This window comes from Bufo bufo, chromosome 5, assembly GCF_905171765.1.
Source record: "Bufo bufo chromosome 5, aBufBuf1.1, whole genome shotgun sequence".
NCBI lineage: Eukaryota > Metazoa > Chordata > Amphibia > Anura > Bufonidae > Bufo > Bufo bufo.
The window spans coordinates 31,660,511-31,678,190 of NC_053393.1; the positions used below are offsets into that span (position 1 = coordinate 31,660,511).

A 17,680-nucleotide genomic window follows, 5' to 3' on the forward strand; every position below is an offset into this window, starting at 1 on the left:
ATAAGTCCATCAAGTTCAACCAAGGGATAGGTGGGGACGCAATTCCCAGAAGGAAGCGAGACTCGGATTTCTACACATTTTCATAAGTATTAATGTTGTTTACTTTTAAGAATTCATCTAAGCCCTTTTTAAAACTGTCCACTGTTCCTGTTGCGACCACATCCTGAGGAAGTCTATTCCACAAATTCAGTTCTTACAGTAAAGAAGCCTTGATGTCTCTGTCAGACTGAACTTCTTCTCCAGTCGGAGGCAGTGCCCCCTTGTCTTCTGAGGGTATTTTATATGGAACAATTTTTCACCGTATTTTTTGTATGGCCCATTTATATATTTGTATAGGTTCATCATGTCCCCCCTTAGACGTCTCTTCTCAAGACTAAATAAATTAAATTCTTTTAATCTTTCTTCACAACTAAGATCCTCCATGCCCCTCATCAGTTTAGTCGCTCTCCTTTGTACTCTTTCCAGTTCCAAAGCATCCTTTCTATGGACTGGTGCCCAAAACTGATCTGCATATTCCAGATGAGGCCGCACCAACGCTTTGTAAAGTGGTAGTATTACATCCCTGCCCCGCGAGTCCATGCCTCGTTTAATGCATAACAATATCCTGGTGGCCTTAGAAACAGCTGATTGACATTGTATGCTGTAATCTACAATCTACAAGGACACCCAAATCCTTCTCTATAAGTGAATCTTCCAGTGTTACATCCCCTAGGACAGTGATGGTGAACCTTTTTAAGACCGAGTGCCCAAACACCAACCCAAAACCCACTTATTTATCGTAAAGTGCCAACGCGGCAATTTACCCTGAATACAACAGTCCAATATAGTATATCTTCCATGTACTTTATCATTTAGCTATAATAGCCTGCCTACATTCAATGCGCTGCCTGTGCCATTCATAGTGTGCCCTGCACTGATGAATGGCAGGAAAAGTCTAAGGCATATTGGTACACCATAGACTTTTTCCAGGGTGTGGGTGCCCACAAAGAGGGCTCTGAGTGCCACCTCTGGCACCCGTGCCATAGGTTTGCCAACACTGCCCTAGGACATATGATGCACAGAGATTATTACTAACAAGATGCATAACTTTACATTTATCCACATTGAACCTCATTTGCAAAGTTGAGGCCCAATCACTCAGAGTGTTCAATTCAGCTTGTATTTTGTGGACATCTTCCATAGACTGCACAGCACTACATGCTATTTGGCATTCAGTATGAGGGGTTCATTATTGTGTCGTGACCTGGGCACTTCAGTAGTCCCCTCAGTCCCTAATACTACACCATTATTAAATATACAACTCAAAGGTTTTTGTTGGAGGTTTTCTTTAAAAAGGGTTGGCAACATTTTGGCTACTGTTGACCAATGTGTATGTAAGATTATATGGCACCTACTAATATAGCTTTTATTGAAATTTTGTGCCATTTTCTATATTTCTTTAGGTATTCCCCCTTATTCACAAAGAGGTCTTGTCTATAAAATGGCTGCTGATGGAGGGTCATGCGAACAGGCAAATCACTTCCATGTGATGCCTCCATTCAAGTATACTGCATCTGTATTGGGAGTTAAGTGCAGAAGTAATGTGTATGAATAGAGGAGACTGACATGCCCCCTCTGATCAGCAGCCATCTTATGGACAGAGCCTCTATGCGGACAGCACAGAAGATTTGCCTAACATGAGGACATGGCTTATGAAATATGGGAAATGGCACAGAATACCAAAGGTTATATTAGTAGGTGCCATGTAGTCATCTTACATACACATTGGTCCCAATTAGTCAAAAAGTGGCCAACACCTTTAACAACTTTGGATTTCAAGTGTATTCAGAAGAGGTGACAAACATTAGAAATTTCCATCACCTACTTTACTGATACGGGGCCATATTTCCCCCATATTATATTATGAAGTCTGAAATATTTTAGGCTTAATTGAGGGAAAAATGGCTCAGTGATAGGAAATGTATCCACTTGCAAAGCACAAAGAAAATATAGCATATTTCACTTGTTTTATCTAGTGATCAGACTGTTTTGCCATCATGTTGACGCCCATACAATAAGCAATAAATGGCCAAAGTCAACACGAAAGTAAGACACATCACCATACTCAAAACCTATTGTTGAAAAATTGCCTAATAAAGTTACAAAAACTCACACACTCACCTAAAATTCTAAAGGCCCATTAGTTTCAGTCCTTTTCTTCTATATTTTACCTGCTTCCTGAGAAAAAAATAAATGGATTAAAATGTATTAAAAAATGAAAAATAAAAAAAACATGTTCATGAGCATTATTTTAAGCAAAATGACAGAAGATAGAATTAGTAAATTTAGACGTTAACTTTAACTCAAAGTCACTTAAATTTAACGTTAATTACTAAAGTTTATGGACAAAATAATTTTCAAATAGCTAATTATGAAATTTTACAGATGGTTTTAAGGAGAACACTGAAGATTATTTTTTTATGTAATTAGATAAAAAAATAAAAGTTTAAAATGGTCATTTAGGGGCCTTAAAGTCACAAAAATGAAACTTTCTAGTTTGTAGTGCACCTGTTTTTTATTGTTTATATTAAAGAGAAATTAATGAATATTAAAATCTTATTTGATTTATTTACCTTTGCAAATGAAGATCGTTTTAAGGGTTACACATCCTCTGCCACGGATGAAAGCGACCTCAATTAGTCATGTCAGAAAGTCTTTAAAAGCTTTGTGCTAATTGCTCCCATCATGGTACGAAGTTCTCATTAAGGAATCAAAATTCTTATAAATTCCAAAGTTGCACTAGTGAAAAAATGCTCAACAAAATGAAAACTTCACATTTTACCAGAAAACTCAATCTAAATTTAAAAACCATTTTAAATACATTATTTTAATATGGTTGTTAAGCAGATCAATACCATTTATACAGCCTTTAAACCTAAAGCGATGATGTGAATGTAGGTTTTAATTTTAGACCAAATTTTAAGACAGTACAGTGTTTAGTATGAACCTTTTAGAAATGTCAATGTTAAGAATATTCCCTATTTATTTAGTTTTTACAAAAAATAGCGCAGAAAATTACCTTTTCACACACACTTTTTTTCTTTCAAAAGTTTATTAGTATTAAGCAACAGTAAACTTTGCTCAACACTACAGTACATTTCAAGACTCGTTACAAAAAGATACCACATTATTTCCATTTGTGATTTTTTTCTTTTCATTTATGCAGATTTACAAGAGGAAAAAAAAGTAGCAAATAGTTAAAATAAAGGCGATAGAACTTAAGTTTGTCAAAACCCTTTAAAATAAAAGGTTACGTTATGTTAACGAATAGATTAACATATTTAGTCGATCTAACTGGTTTAACACTAGTTAAAAGTTAAATTCATCCTTTTGACCACCTATTTTCAAATACAGACTACTGTATAAACAAGGTTAGTTTACAATTGTTTTGTTCATTTGGTCTTTCAAATGGTAAAGAAACCAAAAATTAAAAAAAAAAAATTAAAAAAGAAACAGTTTAGTTTCAGTCCATCCATTCATTCACGTTTAGAACGGTTTTAATAAAAAGTTAATGAGCGTTCATAGAAAAAAATTACTTTGAACAGCAAACAGGGCTGGAGAAGAGGGCATAATTCACGTCAGACTGTACAATCAGTATCTTGCATATGGTTGATCTCTGTATGCTCCTTTTGTGGCTCTTGAGGGAACAGCCTTGTGTCGGGAATTAGCCCAATCATCTTGTCCTATAAAAGTAATCAAATAGTTTTATAGTTTGTTCTGTATTAGACTTGTTTTTTAGAAAAAAAAAGTCAATGTTAACAATTTTTTGTAAAATTTAAATAAGAATACTTAAAGCAAGTTGTCTCATGAAGACAACACCTTTTCAAAAAATAGTGTCTGGAACCTCTGGGGATCAGTTGTTTTTTTTTCCGAAGGAACAGCACATGTCTATATGTAAATTATGCAGTGTTACAGGCTGGCCATTACCTGAGGCCAGATCTCTTGAAGTGGAGCCACTCTTACTTAGGGATCTAATTTTGTAAACCGTAAAAAAAAAAATACCTAGAGGTTGCTGCATGAGCATATTGTCTAAAAACACCACCTTCAACATCTAGGGACCTGCTGTATTTTTCCAGTGTAAATATAATCAGCCCACATATGGATGATGGTGTTACATGCCGCCTATTCATATCGATGGTCAACTATGTAATACTTTGATGCCTCTGAGTCTCTCAAAGCAGAGCCTCTGATCTTTCTAAAATAGCATTTCATCAATGACAACAGGGTTAGGCTGTCCCACCAGAGGATCCTCCAGTGGGCCCAGGCTCTTTTACCATAATGGGCCCCAAAGATCCAGGAGACTGGGACAATTGCTTGCCACTAGGGTCAATTTCTTTGATTCAAAACAAATTTATTGATGATATACTAGCTGGACTTCAAGAATAACCCTCTGGAGGGTGCAAGCAACCTTAGTCCGACACTAGATAACAACCCCTTCAAGTTATAAACAGCAATACAATAATACAAAAAAAAATTTGGTAACGTTTACCACTACTGCTCTCATGAATGATTTGGTGTTAACATTTTACCAAGCACATACTGTATGATACACAAAAAACAAAAACAAAAAAAACAAACACAATTATCCTACAAATCTATGTGCTCTTCATAGTCGAGCCTTTATTACACACTGCAATGTTCAGGCAGCACAAGCTCTGATTGATGATAATACATCCATTGGCGCTCGTTTGCACAGGCCAGACTACACAGACTGATGAAAACTGAATCTCATTCCTACCTTATCTAGTTCTGTTGATTATTGGCAGCACATCCATGATTTCACAGGGAGATGGGCTGCCGATAATCCTGATGAAAGATGGCTTGTCGGCTGCTTGATTATATTGGGTAATTATTGGGGACGGGCGTTCCTATGAATTCTTACTCCCAATAAATGGCCCGAAAATCATGGGGTCTAATAGGACCCTTAGGTCACTGGTGACCATTTATATTGTAATTGTATATTTGCATATTTTTTTTGGACCATTGTCCTACTGTAGATACTGTAACTAATGAATGGATAATGCAATTTTACCTTCAATAAAACTGATTTTTATTGTACACAAAGTCATCATAGAAACACTTTAAGTGAAGGTTAGTTTTGCAACTTTGACATTAGCACCTACATAGTCCATTATAGACTTTTATCATGATAAACCCTATTAAAACGGGCATGCTGCCTGGTAGAGTTTATCATGCTGTCAAAACACAAACTTTGATATGTCTGTAGGTAAAACAGTTGCCAAGATATCCTTGTTCTTATTAATATGCAAATTAGCTGTTTGAGCACCAAGGGGCTGGTTGGAGCCCTTGAAGCACTACTTGTGTAACACCCCTCTGGGTTGGGCACTACTTTCTCTACTTTCTCCCCTTGCTTTATTGTCTAGCTCTGTTAATCAAGGAATGAAGGGGGGTTGCAGAGAGAAACCAGCAAACCAGCCTATTTGCTAAAAACGCTGATGTCTCGGCAATGGTTCTACCTACAGGTATTGTTTTAATCAGCATAATGAACCCTACCAGGCAGCATGCTTAATAGGGTTTAATAGGGTTGATCATGTTAACAAATGCTCTTTAAATGAAAGTTCTGAATTTGCTCTTGACAATAAGAAAAAAAAAGCTATTTTTGTAAAAATAAAAAGCATGTTTTTTTTCACTGTTAGCTCCATTCTTGGCACTGTGTGTTGAAGTATCCTACTGTACATTTGTTACTGAATACAAAGCAATGTTATGCCCTATTATTCACTGGCCTGCTATGTGATTTGTTATTTCAATGGGAAACTTATATAAAAAGAATAAAAACTGAATATTATCAAACAAATAAAAGACAATAGACAAAGAAAAAAAAAATTGTTATCTACTCCCCTCTCTAAATATTGTGCTTTAGACATAGGCCTAGGTGTTCAACCCTAGTGATAATCTGATAATCTGTCCTCAGGATAGGCCATACGTATCTGATCAGCAATGGTCAGACAGCGCCAGAACTCAGAGCTAGCACTACACAGCTCTGCTCATTCTGCAGTGGATGGAGCTGGTTACTGCAGCACTGTTCAATTTAAAGTGAATGGGAGTAGCTCTAAAGTAACCAGCTCAGTTCACTGCACAATGGACGAAGCTGTGTAGTTCCAGCACCAGAGCTACTGCAGAACAGCTGATTGCAGGGGTGCTAGGTGTCGGACCCCTGCCGATCAGACGGTGATGGCCAATTCTAAGGATAGTTCACTTGGAAATATTTGGATAAACTATTTAAGTCTGAAGAAAATATGCATAAAAATAATGATCTCATTAGTGCCACCGATAGGAGGCTGCTCCATTGGTCAATAAGCAAACTCTTCAAGATGATGATGTTTTTGAGAATTTCTAGTGGTTTTTTTTTGCCTCCACAACCAGTTTGCACAGCCCATTGATGATGTCACTACTGCCATTTGTACTACACAATTTGCATTTACTTACCATAAGAGTCATAAGAGTCTTCTCCAAGCCCATGTCCATAATCATAATAATCTCCCGTGCTGAAACAAAAAAGTAAACAACAATCAAGTCCTCCATATATAGTACTGTAGATCATTCAAGCAAATGTGTTGTTCACATATCACAGTTTTAGTGCTCTGTTTCTTCCAAAAGTGAATCCAAAACCGAAGACATGTATTAAAGGGCTTCTCGGGTTTCATAATGAAATTGCATTTATCTGCCCACATTACCCCAAACACTGCATCAATTTGCTCCATATACCTGTTTTTCATTTCAGCATTTTCCTTCCCCTGTTCTCAGCATCACTGCATCCTGGCAGGATGTTGACATGCAGAACTTCCTGTTTTCATATCACCATTGCAAGCATGCTTTGTTCTGTAATGTTTTTCAGGGTTTGCACCACCTTGCTAACATAGAGAGGAGAGGTGTAAGGAGCATGACAACTGCAGAGAGAAAAGTGTGGCAGGCAGAGCAAGACCCGAGACACCTTACAGAGTAAAGCATGATGGGACTGGTAAGAAAACTCAGCAGAAAGCTGATGAAAACAGGAAATTCTGCATGTAAACTTCCTGCCAGGGTGCAGTGCACAGTAGAAGGAGACTGCTGAAAAACAGGTACAGGTAAAAATTTGCAATATTTGGGGTACTCTGGGAAGTTGAAAAAAAAATATTATGAAACCAGAGAACCCCTTTTTAAGGAATAATTTTTTTTTTTTTATATATTATCTATGTTATGGGAAAAAAATGCAAAAAATTACCTTGAACCTACACTTTGTGTACTAGTACGGATGTAGTAGGGTTAACACATGCTTTATGAGATGTGTTACCTAAACTAAGTGTGTTAAGCAAACACCTTCAATTGCTTTTCAATGGCTTTTGTTTCAAGATAACGCGATGAGTTAAGAAATTTGAGTTAAGAGTTTGTGTGTTAACCCTGCTACATCTGTATATATATATTTATTGACCAAAAAAATTCTGCAACATGAAGGAAATCGAAAGAAATTTTCTATGAGTGACTGTAATGATGATAAATGTAAGTGATTACAATATTAGAGTGGAAGGGGAAGTTTATTGGGGAAAACTGTACAAAAGAAAGGAGGCTCAAGGACCCTGCTGGCTGCCGCTAGCCTGGATGGAAACAAGATGAGATATGTATAGTTGGGCATGGAGGCATACAGGTTCTATATGGTATTCTGTGGTACATTGGCCAACAGGTGATACAGTTGGGCCTGTAGATCCTGCACTTCGTAGGTTGCTGAAGCTGGTGTCCTAGCTGGTACTATAAAGGCTGGATTGGTGATAGATCGGCAACCAAGGAAGTGTTGTAATCTGGAGGAGACATTCCTGGGAATCCCTTGCTGTGTGTAGGTGAGCATTATCATGCTAAAAAAATGCCAGTTGGAGCCCTGCATGAAAGGCAACACATGTGGCGGCAGGATGTCCTCAACATATCACTGAGCTGTTAGTGTTCCTGGTATCACTACTAGGGATGACCGTCATATGCGATGGCCCTGCAGACCATCACTCAAGCAGTTGGGGCAGTGTGTTGCTCCAGAGCAAAGCCAGGATTGACACGCTCAGCACTAGACCTCCATACTTTAACACGACCGTTGCTTGATCCCAAACAGAATCAAGATTTGTCACTAAAGACGATACAACTCCAGTGCATAGTAGTCCAGATTTTTCATTTATGACACCACTGCAAACGAAGGTGATGGTGGCTTGGACATGTAATGGGCATCGTGAGACCTCCATTTTCTTCTAAGTGCATGGAAATTGTCCAGGCAGAGACAGGGGTGTGTAATGAATGTGCCACGTGTGTCTGGATAGTGGACAGTGAAACTGTGGGAGTTGCTCGTGCTCGTCAACAATCCTGCTTGCAAGCGATTTTCTCTGTTGGCGGTCACGTAACCACTTCCAAACAGTTGGGTCAGAATGGCCTAGATGGTGGGCAATTTATTGAAATGACCATCCTGCTTTTCTCAGTCGAATGATGTGCCCCTCTCAAAGTCTGTCAACTGGAAATAATGTCCTTAAATGTGTCGTAGAGGCATGTCTAACCATCAACAATCACTCACCAAGATGTTCACTACCCAAAAGTAGCCTTTGAGAGCCTTTTTTTTTTATAGGGTGTGGGGAAGCATTTTTATGCTCTCATGGCAAGAACCACTGTCTCATCAGACCACACCTGTAGCCATTTAATTATGTGCCTGAGATATAACTGCATGCAGAGTTGAAATGTCTACCTGGTGTGTGTTAATTATTATTATGTTTTATTTTTTGTCAATGAGTGTAATTTATTGCAAGTAGCCTATAGGTATGAACAGTAGGCATAACTAAGTGACAGCAAAGAAAATGAGATGGGCAATTCTAGGATGACATTAATATAATAATGCCTTATTACGGGTACATTTAGAGTTCATTCATCCATTCCCAGTACAGGCAGAAGAATTAATACAGAATGTAAACTCTTCTTTACAAGCTTTATTCTAATTAAAGGCGTTTACCCCATAAAGGACATAACCGACCCAACAGATAGTTGATTGTGTCTAATCATTCAGGTTTGCACCTCTGTGTTGTTTGCATCAGTCCTAGACTTTGACTGTAGAAGCGGAAGTGGTAAGGCTACTTTCACACCTGCGGCAGAGTGATCCGGCAAGCAGTTCCGTCGCCGGATCCGGCAAAACGTATGCCAACTGATGGCATTTGTAAGACTGATCAGGATCCTGATCAGTCTTACAAATGCCTGATCAGTCAGAAAAATGCATTGAAATGCCAGCGGTGTCATCCGGAAAAACGGATCCGGCATTAATTTTTTTTCAATTTTTTTTCGGTCTGCGCATGGGACAGATCCAGCATTCCAGTATTTTGAATAGCGGATCCGGCACTAATACATTCCTATGGTAGAAAATGCCGGATCCGGCATTCAGTCAAGTCTTCAGTTTTTTTGGCCGGAGATAATACCGTAGCATGCTGTGGTTTTATCATTTGCCTGATCAGTCAAAAAGACTGAACTGAAGACATCCTGAACGGATTACTCTCCATTCAGAATGCACAGGGATAAAACTGATCAGTTCTTTTCCGATAGTGAGCCCCTAGGACGGAACTCTATGCCGGAAAAGAATAACGCGAGTTTGAAAGTACCCTAAGCATATTTAACTACTGTTCCATTCAAACTTCTGCTAACTAAGGGTACTTTCACACTTGCATTGTTTGATTCCGGCAGGCAGTTCCGTTGCCTGAACTGCAAACTGTATGCAAACGCATGTCATTTTTTCTGACTGATCAGGCATTTTTCAGACTGATCAGGATCCTGATCAGTCAGAAAAATGCATTGCAATAACGGATCCGTTTTTCTAGTGTCATCAGGCAAAACGGATCCGGTATTTATTTTCTTCTCATTTTTAAAGGTCTGCGCATGCGCAGACCGGAAAGACGGATCCGGCATTTTGAATGCCGGATCCGGAACTAATACATTCCTATGGGGAAAAATGCCGGATCCAGCATTCAGGAGAGTCTTCCGTTTTTTTCGCCGGAGATAAAACCGTAGCATGCTACGGTTTTCTCTTTTGCCTGATCAGTCAAAATGACTGAACTGAAGACATCCTGATGCATCCTGAACGGATTACTCTCCATTCAGAATGCATGGGGATAAAACTGATCAGTTCTTTTCCGGTATAGAGCCCCTGTGACGGAACTCTATGCCGGAAAAGAAAAACGCTAATGTGAAAGTAGCCTAAGGTCAGGTGTTGAGGACTAACAGGGACCCAGATAAGTGGATAGGTGATAAATGTTCTTACTTAGTGGGTAAACCCCTTAAAGAAGGGTGATAAAGTCTGCTGAACATGCTTTTGAGTCACTAGGGGTCACTTCTTTATCCAAAAAACACAATATGTATTCTTAAAGGGCTTGTCCAATATCTTTTTAAACTCCCCCACCCCAACCTAGCGGTACCTGTGAAGAGATCTATACTTACTGTCTCCCTGCTGCTCTATTAGAGCCCCCGAGCTCTCTTTTCTATTCTTTTGTTCCCAGTCAATCAACTTCCGAACAGATGGGTCCAGCTGCAACCAATGACTAGCCTCAGCACTGCCCCCAAGCAGAACGGCGCTGCTGGGTATTGCGCCACTTGGGGACATGTCACCTTCCTTTCAGAAGTTGACAGGTGGGCCCAGAAGTCCAGTGAGGACAGCCTTGAAGACAAAGTGCCGGAACGGGCTGGCGGGGAGCAGGGATGTATAGATCTTTTCACGGGTACCACTGAATGGGAAATTCAAAAATAATTTTAAAAAAAATCCTAGACAAGCACCTTTAAGATTTTAAATAATGTAACTTACACTATATTGCAACCCTTTCAAAAATTCAGTTTTTTTTTTAGTTTGCAATATCTACAAAAACTCTTTCAGGCTATATCCCCATTTATATTTTCTCTCCAAAGTATCATGATTTATTTTTTTTTTTTTTTGCACTGGACATTTACAGGTTGAATATTTTTTTCCATCAGCTGTCCTGCCCAACTACTGTAATTCTGCCATACAGTATGTTCATAACCATAAAGGGGTTGTCTAGGATTTTATTATTGGTGACCTATCCTAAGGATCAAATTCTGGAAAAAACACACCAAAAGGCTTGGAGATTTCCTCTTCCACCACCATGCAATGACACAACCCCAAATCCCCAACATCTTATTTTCAAGCAATGCAGTTCTTCTGGACAGTAGAGCTCTACATGAGGGGGTAAGGGTCAAATAAGGACTGGGCCCTCTGTCTCCATTGGACCACATTTATGTTACATACACCCCTTGTCTACACAAGTGACCAACATACAGAAACGATCAAGCCAACACTCTGCTCAGACAAAGAAGGGAACTTGTATTCAAAGTCCATCTGGTTAAGTCATTTTTTAATTTTCTTTTCATATTTTTTTTTTTTTACAACCTTGCAGTATAACCTACAGCCTCACGACAGGTCTCAAGCCTTGACATGTTAACGCAACGGCATCTGTCAGGTCTGGGAATGGCCCATTAGAAGTGCCTGTGTAGCCATTTCACTGCTATTAAGCAGATGGCAATGCTAAATCCAAATGATGTAGTGCAGATCTCTAGTGGCTTCCATATTTGTGTAGCAATTTTTCAAACCATCCGATATAAATCTTCTAGAAAACATAAAATGGAAAGTAGACAAACACTTCTGTTCTGTCACGGAGGTCCATACGGCTTACATAAATGGGAAGTAAATCAACCATTAGGGGCCGTACGGCAGACTTTACAGACCATGTCTAGTGCAGAATATTTGCTACGACTAATATAATCTGGAATTAATGTTAAATGAACTCTTGTTATGTCGATAGAGGATCAGTCCCCTCGCCTGACATGTCTGCTAATAGTAACTACATACTATTCGTATTATGTTGTGTCCTTCCATTACTGTTACTACTAAAAGTGTATGAATGTATTGCCTGCAGTGCTCAATAAATGTCCGGGGGGGTCCCTGTACAGTCTGACATTATCCAGTCAGGACCAATACAGGATAAGTAATGTAATGTATGTACACAGTGACTCCACCAGCAGAATAGTGAGTGCAGCTCTGGAGTATAATACAGGATGTAACTCAGGATCAGTACAGGATAAGTAATGTATGTACACAGTGACTCAACCAGCAGAATAGTGAGTGCAGCTCTGGAGTATAATGCAGGATGTAACTCAGGATCAGTACAGGATAAGTAATGTAATGTATGTGCACAGTGACTGCACCAGCAGAACAGTGAATGCAGCTCTGGAGTATAATACAGGATGTAACTCAGGATCAGTATAGGATAAGTAATGTATGTACACAGTGACCGCACAGCAGAATAGTGACTGCAGCTCTGGAGTATAATACAGGATGTAACTCAGGATCAGTACAGGATAAGTAATGTAATGTATGTGCACAGTGACTGCACCAGCAGAACAGTGAGTGCAGCTCTGGAGTATAATACAGGATGTAACTCAGGATCAGTACAGGATAAGTAATTTATGTACACAGTGACTGCACCAGCAGAATAGTGAGTGCAGCTCTGGAGTATAATACAGGATGTAACTCAGGATCAGTACAGGATAAGTAATGTAATGTATGTACACAGTGACTCAACCAGCAGAATAGTGAGTGCAGCTCTGGAGTATAATGCAGGATGTAACTCAGGATCAGTACAGGATAAGTAATGTAATGTATGTACACAGTGACCGCACAGCAGAATAGTGACTGCAGCTCTGGAGTATAATACAGGATGTAACTCAGGATCAGTACAGGATAAGTAATGTAATGTATGTACACAGTGACTGCACCAGCAGAATAGTGAGTGCAGCTCTGGAGTATAATACAGGATGTAACTCAGGATCAGTACAGGATAAGTAATGTAATGTATGTACACAGTGACTGCACCAGCAGAATAGTGAGTGCAGCTCTGGAGTATAATACAGGATGTAACTCAGAATCAGTACAGGATAAGTAATGTAATGTATGTACACAGTGACTGCACCAGCAGAATAGTGAGTGCAGCTCTGGAGTATAATACAGGATGTAACTCAGGATCAGTACAGGATAAGTAATGTATGTACACAGTGACTCAACCAGCAGAATAGTGAGTGCAGCTCTGGAGTATAAAGCAGGATGTAACTCAGGATCAGTACAGGATAAGTAATGTATGTACACAGTGACTGCACCAGCAGAATAGTGACTGCAGCTCTGGAGTATAATACAGGATGTAACTCAGGATCAGTATAGGATAAGTAATGTAATGTATGTACACAGTGACTGCACCAGCAGAATAGTGAGTGCAGCTCTGTAGTATAATACAGGATGTAACTCAGGATAAGTAATGTATGTACATAGTGACTGCACCAGCAGAATAGTGACTGCAGCTCTGAAGTATAATACAGGATGTAACTCAGGATCAGTACAGGATAAGTAATGTAATGTATGTACACAGTGACTGCACCAGCAGAATAGTGAGTGCAGCTCTGGAGCATGATACAGGGTCAGTACAGGATAAGTAAAGCAGTAAAGTCAGTCATTCTTTTAATGTAGTTTCCTATTTAGCAACTGATTTTCTTCCCTGTGTAAAAAAAACCCATCTAACTTAAAGAATTTTCCCAGGCTCCACATATTGATGACCTATCCTGATCATCAATATCTGATCGGTCGGGGTCTGACATCCGGGAGCTACACTGATCAGCTGTTACACTCTCTGGCCCCAGAACTAGTACTCTGAATTGAGCCAGAAGGACAGCTCTAGTCAAAGTATAGTGGCCGTGCTGCCAAAGGCTGCACGGAGCAACTGGTCAGTGGGGTACTGAGTGTTGGACCCTCACCGATCTGATTGTGATGAGCAATCCTGAGGGAAAACACATCAACATGTGGAGCCCAGAAAAGCCCATGGAAAGTGTGAACATGAAGAGTGATTCTTTTTTTTACAGGAGTTGCCAGAAGACCACGACCCTTCTCTAGCATCAGTCTGACTGGCCTCCGGACAGAAAACCATTGAAGGGAGTCTGTCATCTCCATATGGCCATATACAGTGCTTACATGGCTCTGTATCACACCTATACAGGATTGTAACAGTACATTTGTTCTTTTCTTTAGACTTGCACCAGCAGGAAAAACAAAGTTTAATTCATATGCAAATGAGCACTCGCAAGTGCCCAGGGGCGGTGTTCACTGTGTAGGTGCCCAGGCTGCCCTGCCTTCTTTTCACTTTACTCCTCCCCAGCCTCTGCCTTTGCCCGCCCTCCAAGTCCGGACCTATCGATGAGGCAAGAGACTTGGAGGGCGGGCAAAGGCAGAGTCTGGGGAGGAGTAAAGTGAAAAGAAGGCAGAGCAGCCTGGGCACCTACACACTGAACACCGCCCCTGGGCACTTGCGAGTGCTCATTTGCATATGAATTAAACTTTGTTCTTTTCTTTAGACTTGCACCAGCAGGAAAAATGAAGTTTAATTCATATGCAAATGAGCACTCGCAAGTGCCCAGGGGCGGTGTTCACTGTGTAGGTGCCCAGGCTGCTCTGCCTTCTTTTCACTTTACTCCTCCCCAGACTCTGCCTTTGCCCGCCCTCCAAGTCTCTTGCCTCATCGATAGGTCCGGACTTGGAGGGCGGGCAAAGGCAGAGGCTGGGGAGGAGTAAAGTGAAAAGAAGGCAGGGCAGCCTGGGCACCTACACACTGAACGCCGCCCCTGGGCACTTGCGAGTGCTCATTTGCATATGAATTAAACTTCGTTTTTCCTGCTGGTGCAAGTCTAAAGAAAAGAACAAAGGTACCGTTACAATCCTGTATAGGTGTGATACAGAGCCATGTAAGCACTGTATATGGCCATATGGAGATGACAGACTCCCTTCAATGTGGAAGTGTTCCCATTTTTGTTATAGGGTCCCATCTCTATGTTGACCATGCAACAGTGGTATTAGCAGTTTCCTTCTGAAATAGTAAAAACTACATGCCACTGATCTACTTGTTTTTTGCTCTTCTGAATTGGAAGAGCTATGAACTAAGTTCAAGAAAAGTCACACTAATATACAGTCACAAATAATACATGAATAATATCTCCCGAAGTCAGAACAGGAAGGTAGAGTCTGATTTCAATGTACTGACCCACAGACGAGTCCTGATCGTGCTAAAGTATATACTGCTATATAGTGTTTTGGCATTTATACCCTGGAGGTTCACACCCTAGGGGGTTCCTTAGACACAGCCTTTGACAGACCTTGAATTACTTTGATAGGATTATAACTATGGATGACCAAAGAGACAACATCAACATATACCTCCCCTTACATGCATATTCTAATAAACAGGTTTGTAACTTAGGGTCTATTTATCCCAAATGGGCTTTGAACAGACTTCGATGAGTCTGCAGAGATAAGTGAAAATATAATAATTTCCAAATTAAAATAACCAGGTGGACCTGGACCTGTCGAACTCCGATACCGCACTCGTGTTTCTTAATACATTTGCATTAGTCAGCTAAAAAGTGGCATTAGGGATTCAAAACTATGGAGTAAGGGTACTGCATGCAGTACTTTTTGTCCGGCCGCCTCTCGGCATGCGCTGCCATGCTGCCGCCGGAACTCCGCCCCTGCCCCCATTATAGTCAATAGGGACGGATTGGCAGTCCGGGGGCACACATGAACTAGCGGCAGGATGCATCTGACAGGGTGTTCACCCGCCGGAACAGCCTGCTGGAGTCCCCTGCCGCTAGTGTGAAAGTAGCCTAAGCCCACTTTCAGACGAGTGTATTGAAATCCGTCAGTATTCTGGCTCAGGATCCTGATGATATACCATCAGTATTGTCATCAGTATTGTCATCAGGATTTACATGTGTCTTCCTTCCTTCCTTCATTAATTAATTATTTATGCACAGACTGTAATGTGCGTATTTGGAAAATTTGGAGGATTTTTTAATGCTCTGTGCTTACGCTGGCTTTCTCGAGTCACAAAAATCTGTCGCCTAAATTACCAAAAAAATGTGTTCATAGGCTTTCTCAGAAATAATGAGTAGTTAACTGGATATCATTTTTATTATACTGGTATGCTTATTATTAATTTTCATGTTTTACTTTAAAGGGGTTTTCCTATCTCAGACAAGGGAAGTATACCGCAAGGATATGCCCCCATTGTCTGATAGGTGCAGGTCCCGCACCTACACTGAGAACAAAGCCCTGAAAGTGGTGGAGGGCGCACTGCGCATGCACCGGCTTGCCTATTTCGGCCCAATAAAAATTTATGGGAGCGGTGGCCTCGCAAGAGCGGTGCGCTTCCATTCACTGCAGCAGGGGGAGCGCTTGGAGGTGGCATGACTCGGGGAAACCAGCCACCATCTTCCCCGACCTGCACCTATCAGACAATGGGGACATAGCCTAGCAATATGCCCCCATTGCCTCAGATGGGACAACGCCTTTAATAATCTAACATTTTAAACAAAGCAAAAACTACTGGTTACAAACGCAAACCAGAAGTTGCAAAGACAACACTTCATGCAGAAAGTTCACACAAAACAAATAAAACAAATGTCCAGTGATTTCTCCTCTCCTTTGAACTTATTCTCAAACTGCAATCAAAACTGTTAATTCTTCTTATCTTCCTCCTTCTGATCCCTGTGTCTGGCTGTAAAGTAACTGACTGCAGCAGGAGCCCCCCATCCACAAACATCCACACCCTAAAATAAACTCAACCCTTTTTATGGCCTTTTAAAAACAAAAATTGAAATGACTAGAAATGAATCCCTGTGCTCGCCACAAGATTTCTGCAAGACTGTCTGTGTGATACGGCTGCCAAGGTTTTCTTGTGTTTATTTTCACCCTTCCTTTTGAGGTTCATTGTTGTCATAAATTCTTGAAATCATGACAGAATTTATGACATTGTCCCTTTAAATGTTGATTTTTACTTAATCAAATATGAGCCAATTTTAAAGAAAAACTAAAAAAGAGCTAGCAGTAAGGATCTGTTTTCCAATTCTCAACAGTTTTTTCTTCCAATGAATGCCACAGTTCGATAGCTAAGAAATGTCCCAGGAGCACCAGAGCTATAAGGGAAAGTGCTTGGAAAGCAGGTTGGAATATGTTCTCATTATGATAATGAACGTCAATGCTTGCAAAGAAACAGTTATTGAAAACAAATACCTCCATAACCCAAAAAAAATATTAAAATGCACACTCATCGTGAATACTAGAACAGCCCGTCCGCCGCTCGACTCACCTCTGCCCTTGTGAATTATAGTTGTTATCGTAAGACTCATAGGTTGGTTCGTCATATGCAGTTCCATATCCATCGTCGTAATCCTAGAAGAAGAAAGAAACAGAAAATATAAATATAACATAAATATACATATATACACCGAACAAAAATATAAACGCAACACTTTCGGTTTTGCTCCCATTTTGCATGAGCTGAACTCAAAGATCTGCCCACAATAGAAGGTCACTCTGAAATGTGCATATGGGCATGAAAACCAGTCAGTATCTGGTGTGGCTACCATTTGCCAACACAATTCCGTTGCATAGAGTTGATCAGGTGGTTGATTGTGGCCTGTGGAATGTTGGTCCACTCCTCTCCAATAGCTGTGCGAAGTTGCAGAATATTTGCAGGAACTGGAACACGCTGTTGTATACGACGATCCAGAGCATCCCAAACATGCTCAACGGGTG

The 17,680-nt window shown here is 40.3% G+C and overlaps 1 protein-coding gene across 3 annotated transcripts in view; it reads right to left on the reverse strand.

Annotated features, from left to right (window-relative positions):
• KHDRBS3 (KH RNA binding domain containing, signal transduction associated 3) overlaps positions 1 to 17,680 on the reverse strand; it is a 100,709-nt gene that overhangs the window by 14,246 nt on the left and 68,783 nt on the right. For 2 of the 3 annotated variants that reach the window (XM_040432323.1, XM_040432322.1), the window contains 3 exons: positions 17,232 to 17,314; positions 6,487 to 6,545; positions 3,160 to 3,722 (listed from right to left, as the gene is read on the reverse strand). In XM_040432323.1, coding sequence (XP_040288257.1) covers positions 3,631 to 3,722; positions 6,487 to 6,545; positions 17,232 to 17,314 — 234 coding nt within the window. In that variant the 3' untranslated portion in view covers positions 3,160 to 3,630. Of the gene's footprint in view, positions 1 to 2,160; positions 2,218 to 3,159; positions 3,723 to 6,486; positions 6,546 to 17,231; positions 17,315 to 17,680 lie in introns of those variants that run through there. The other variant, XR_005779025.1, reaches the window with a different exon arrangement.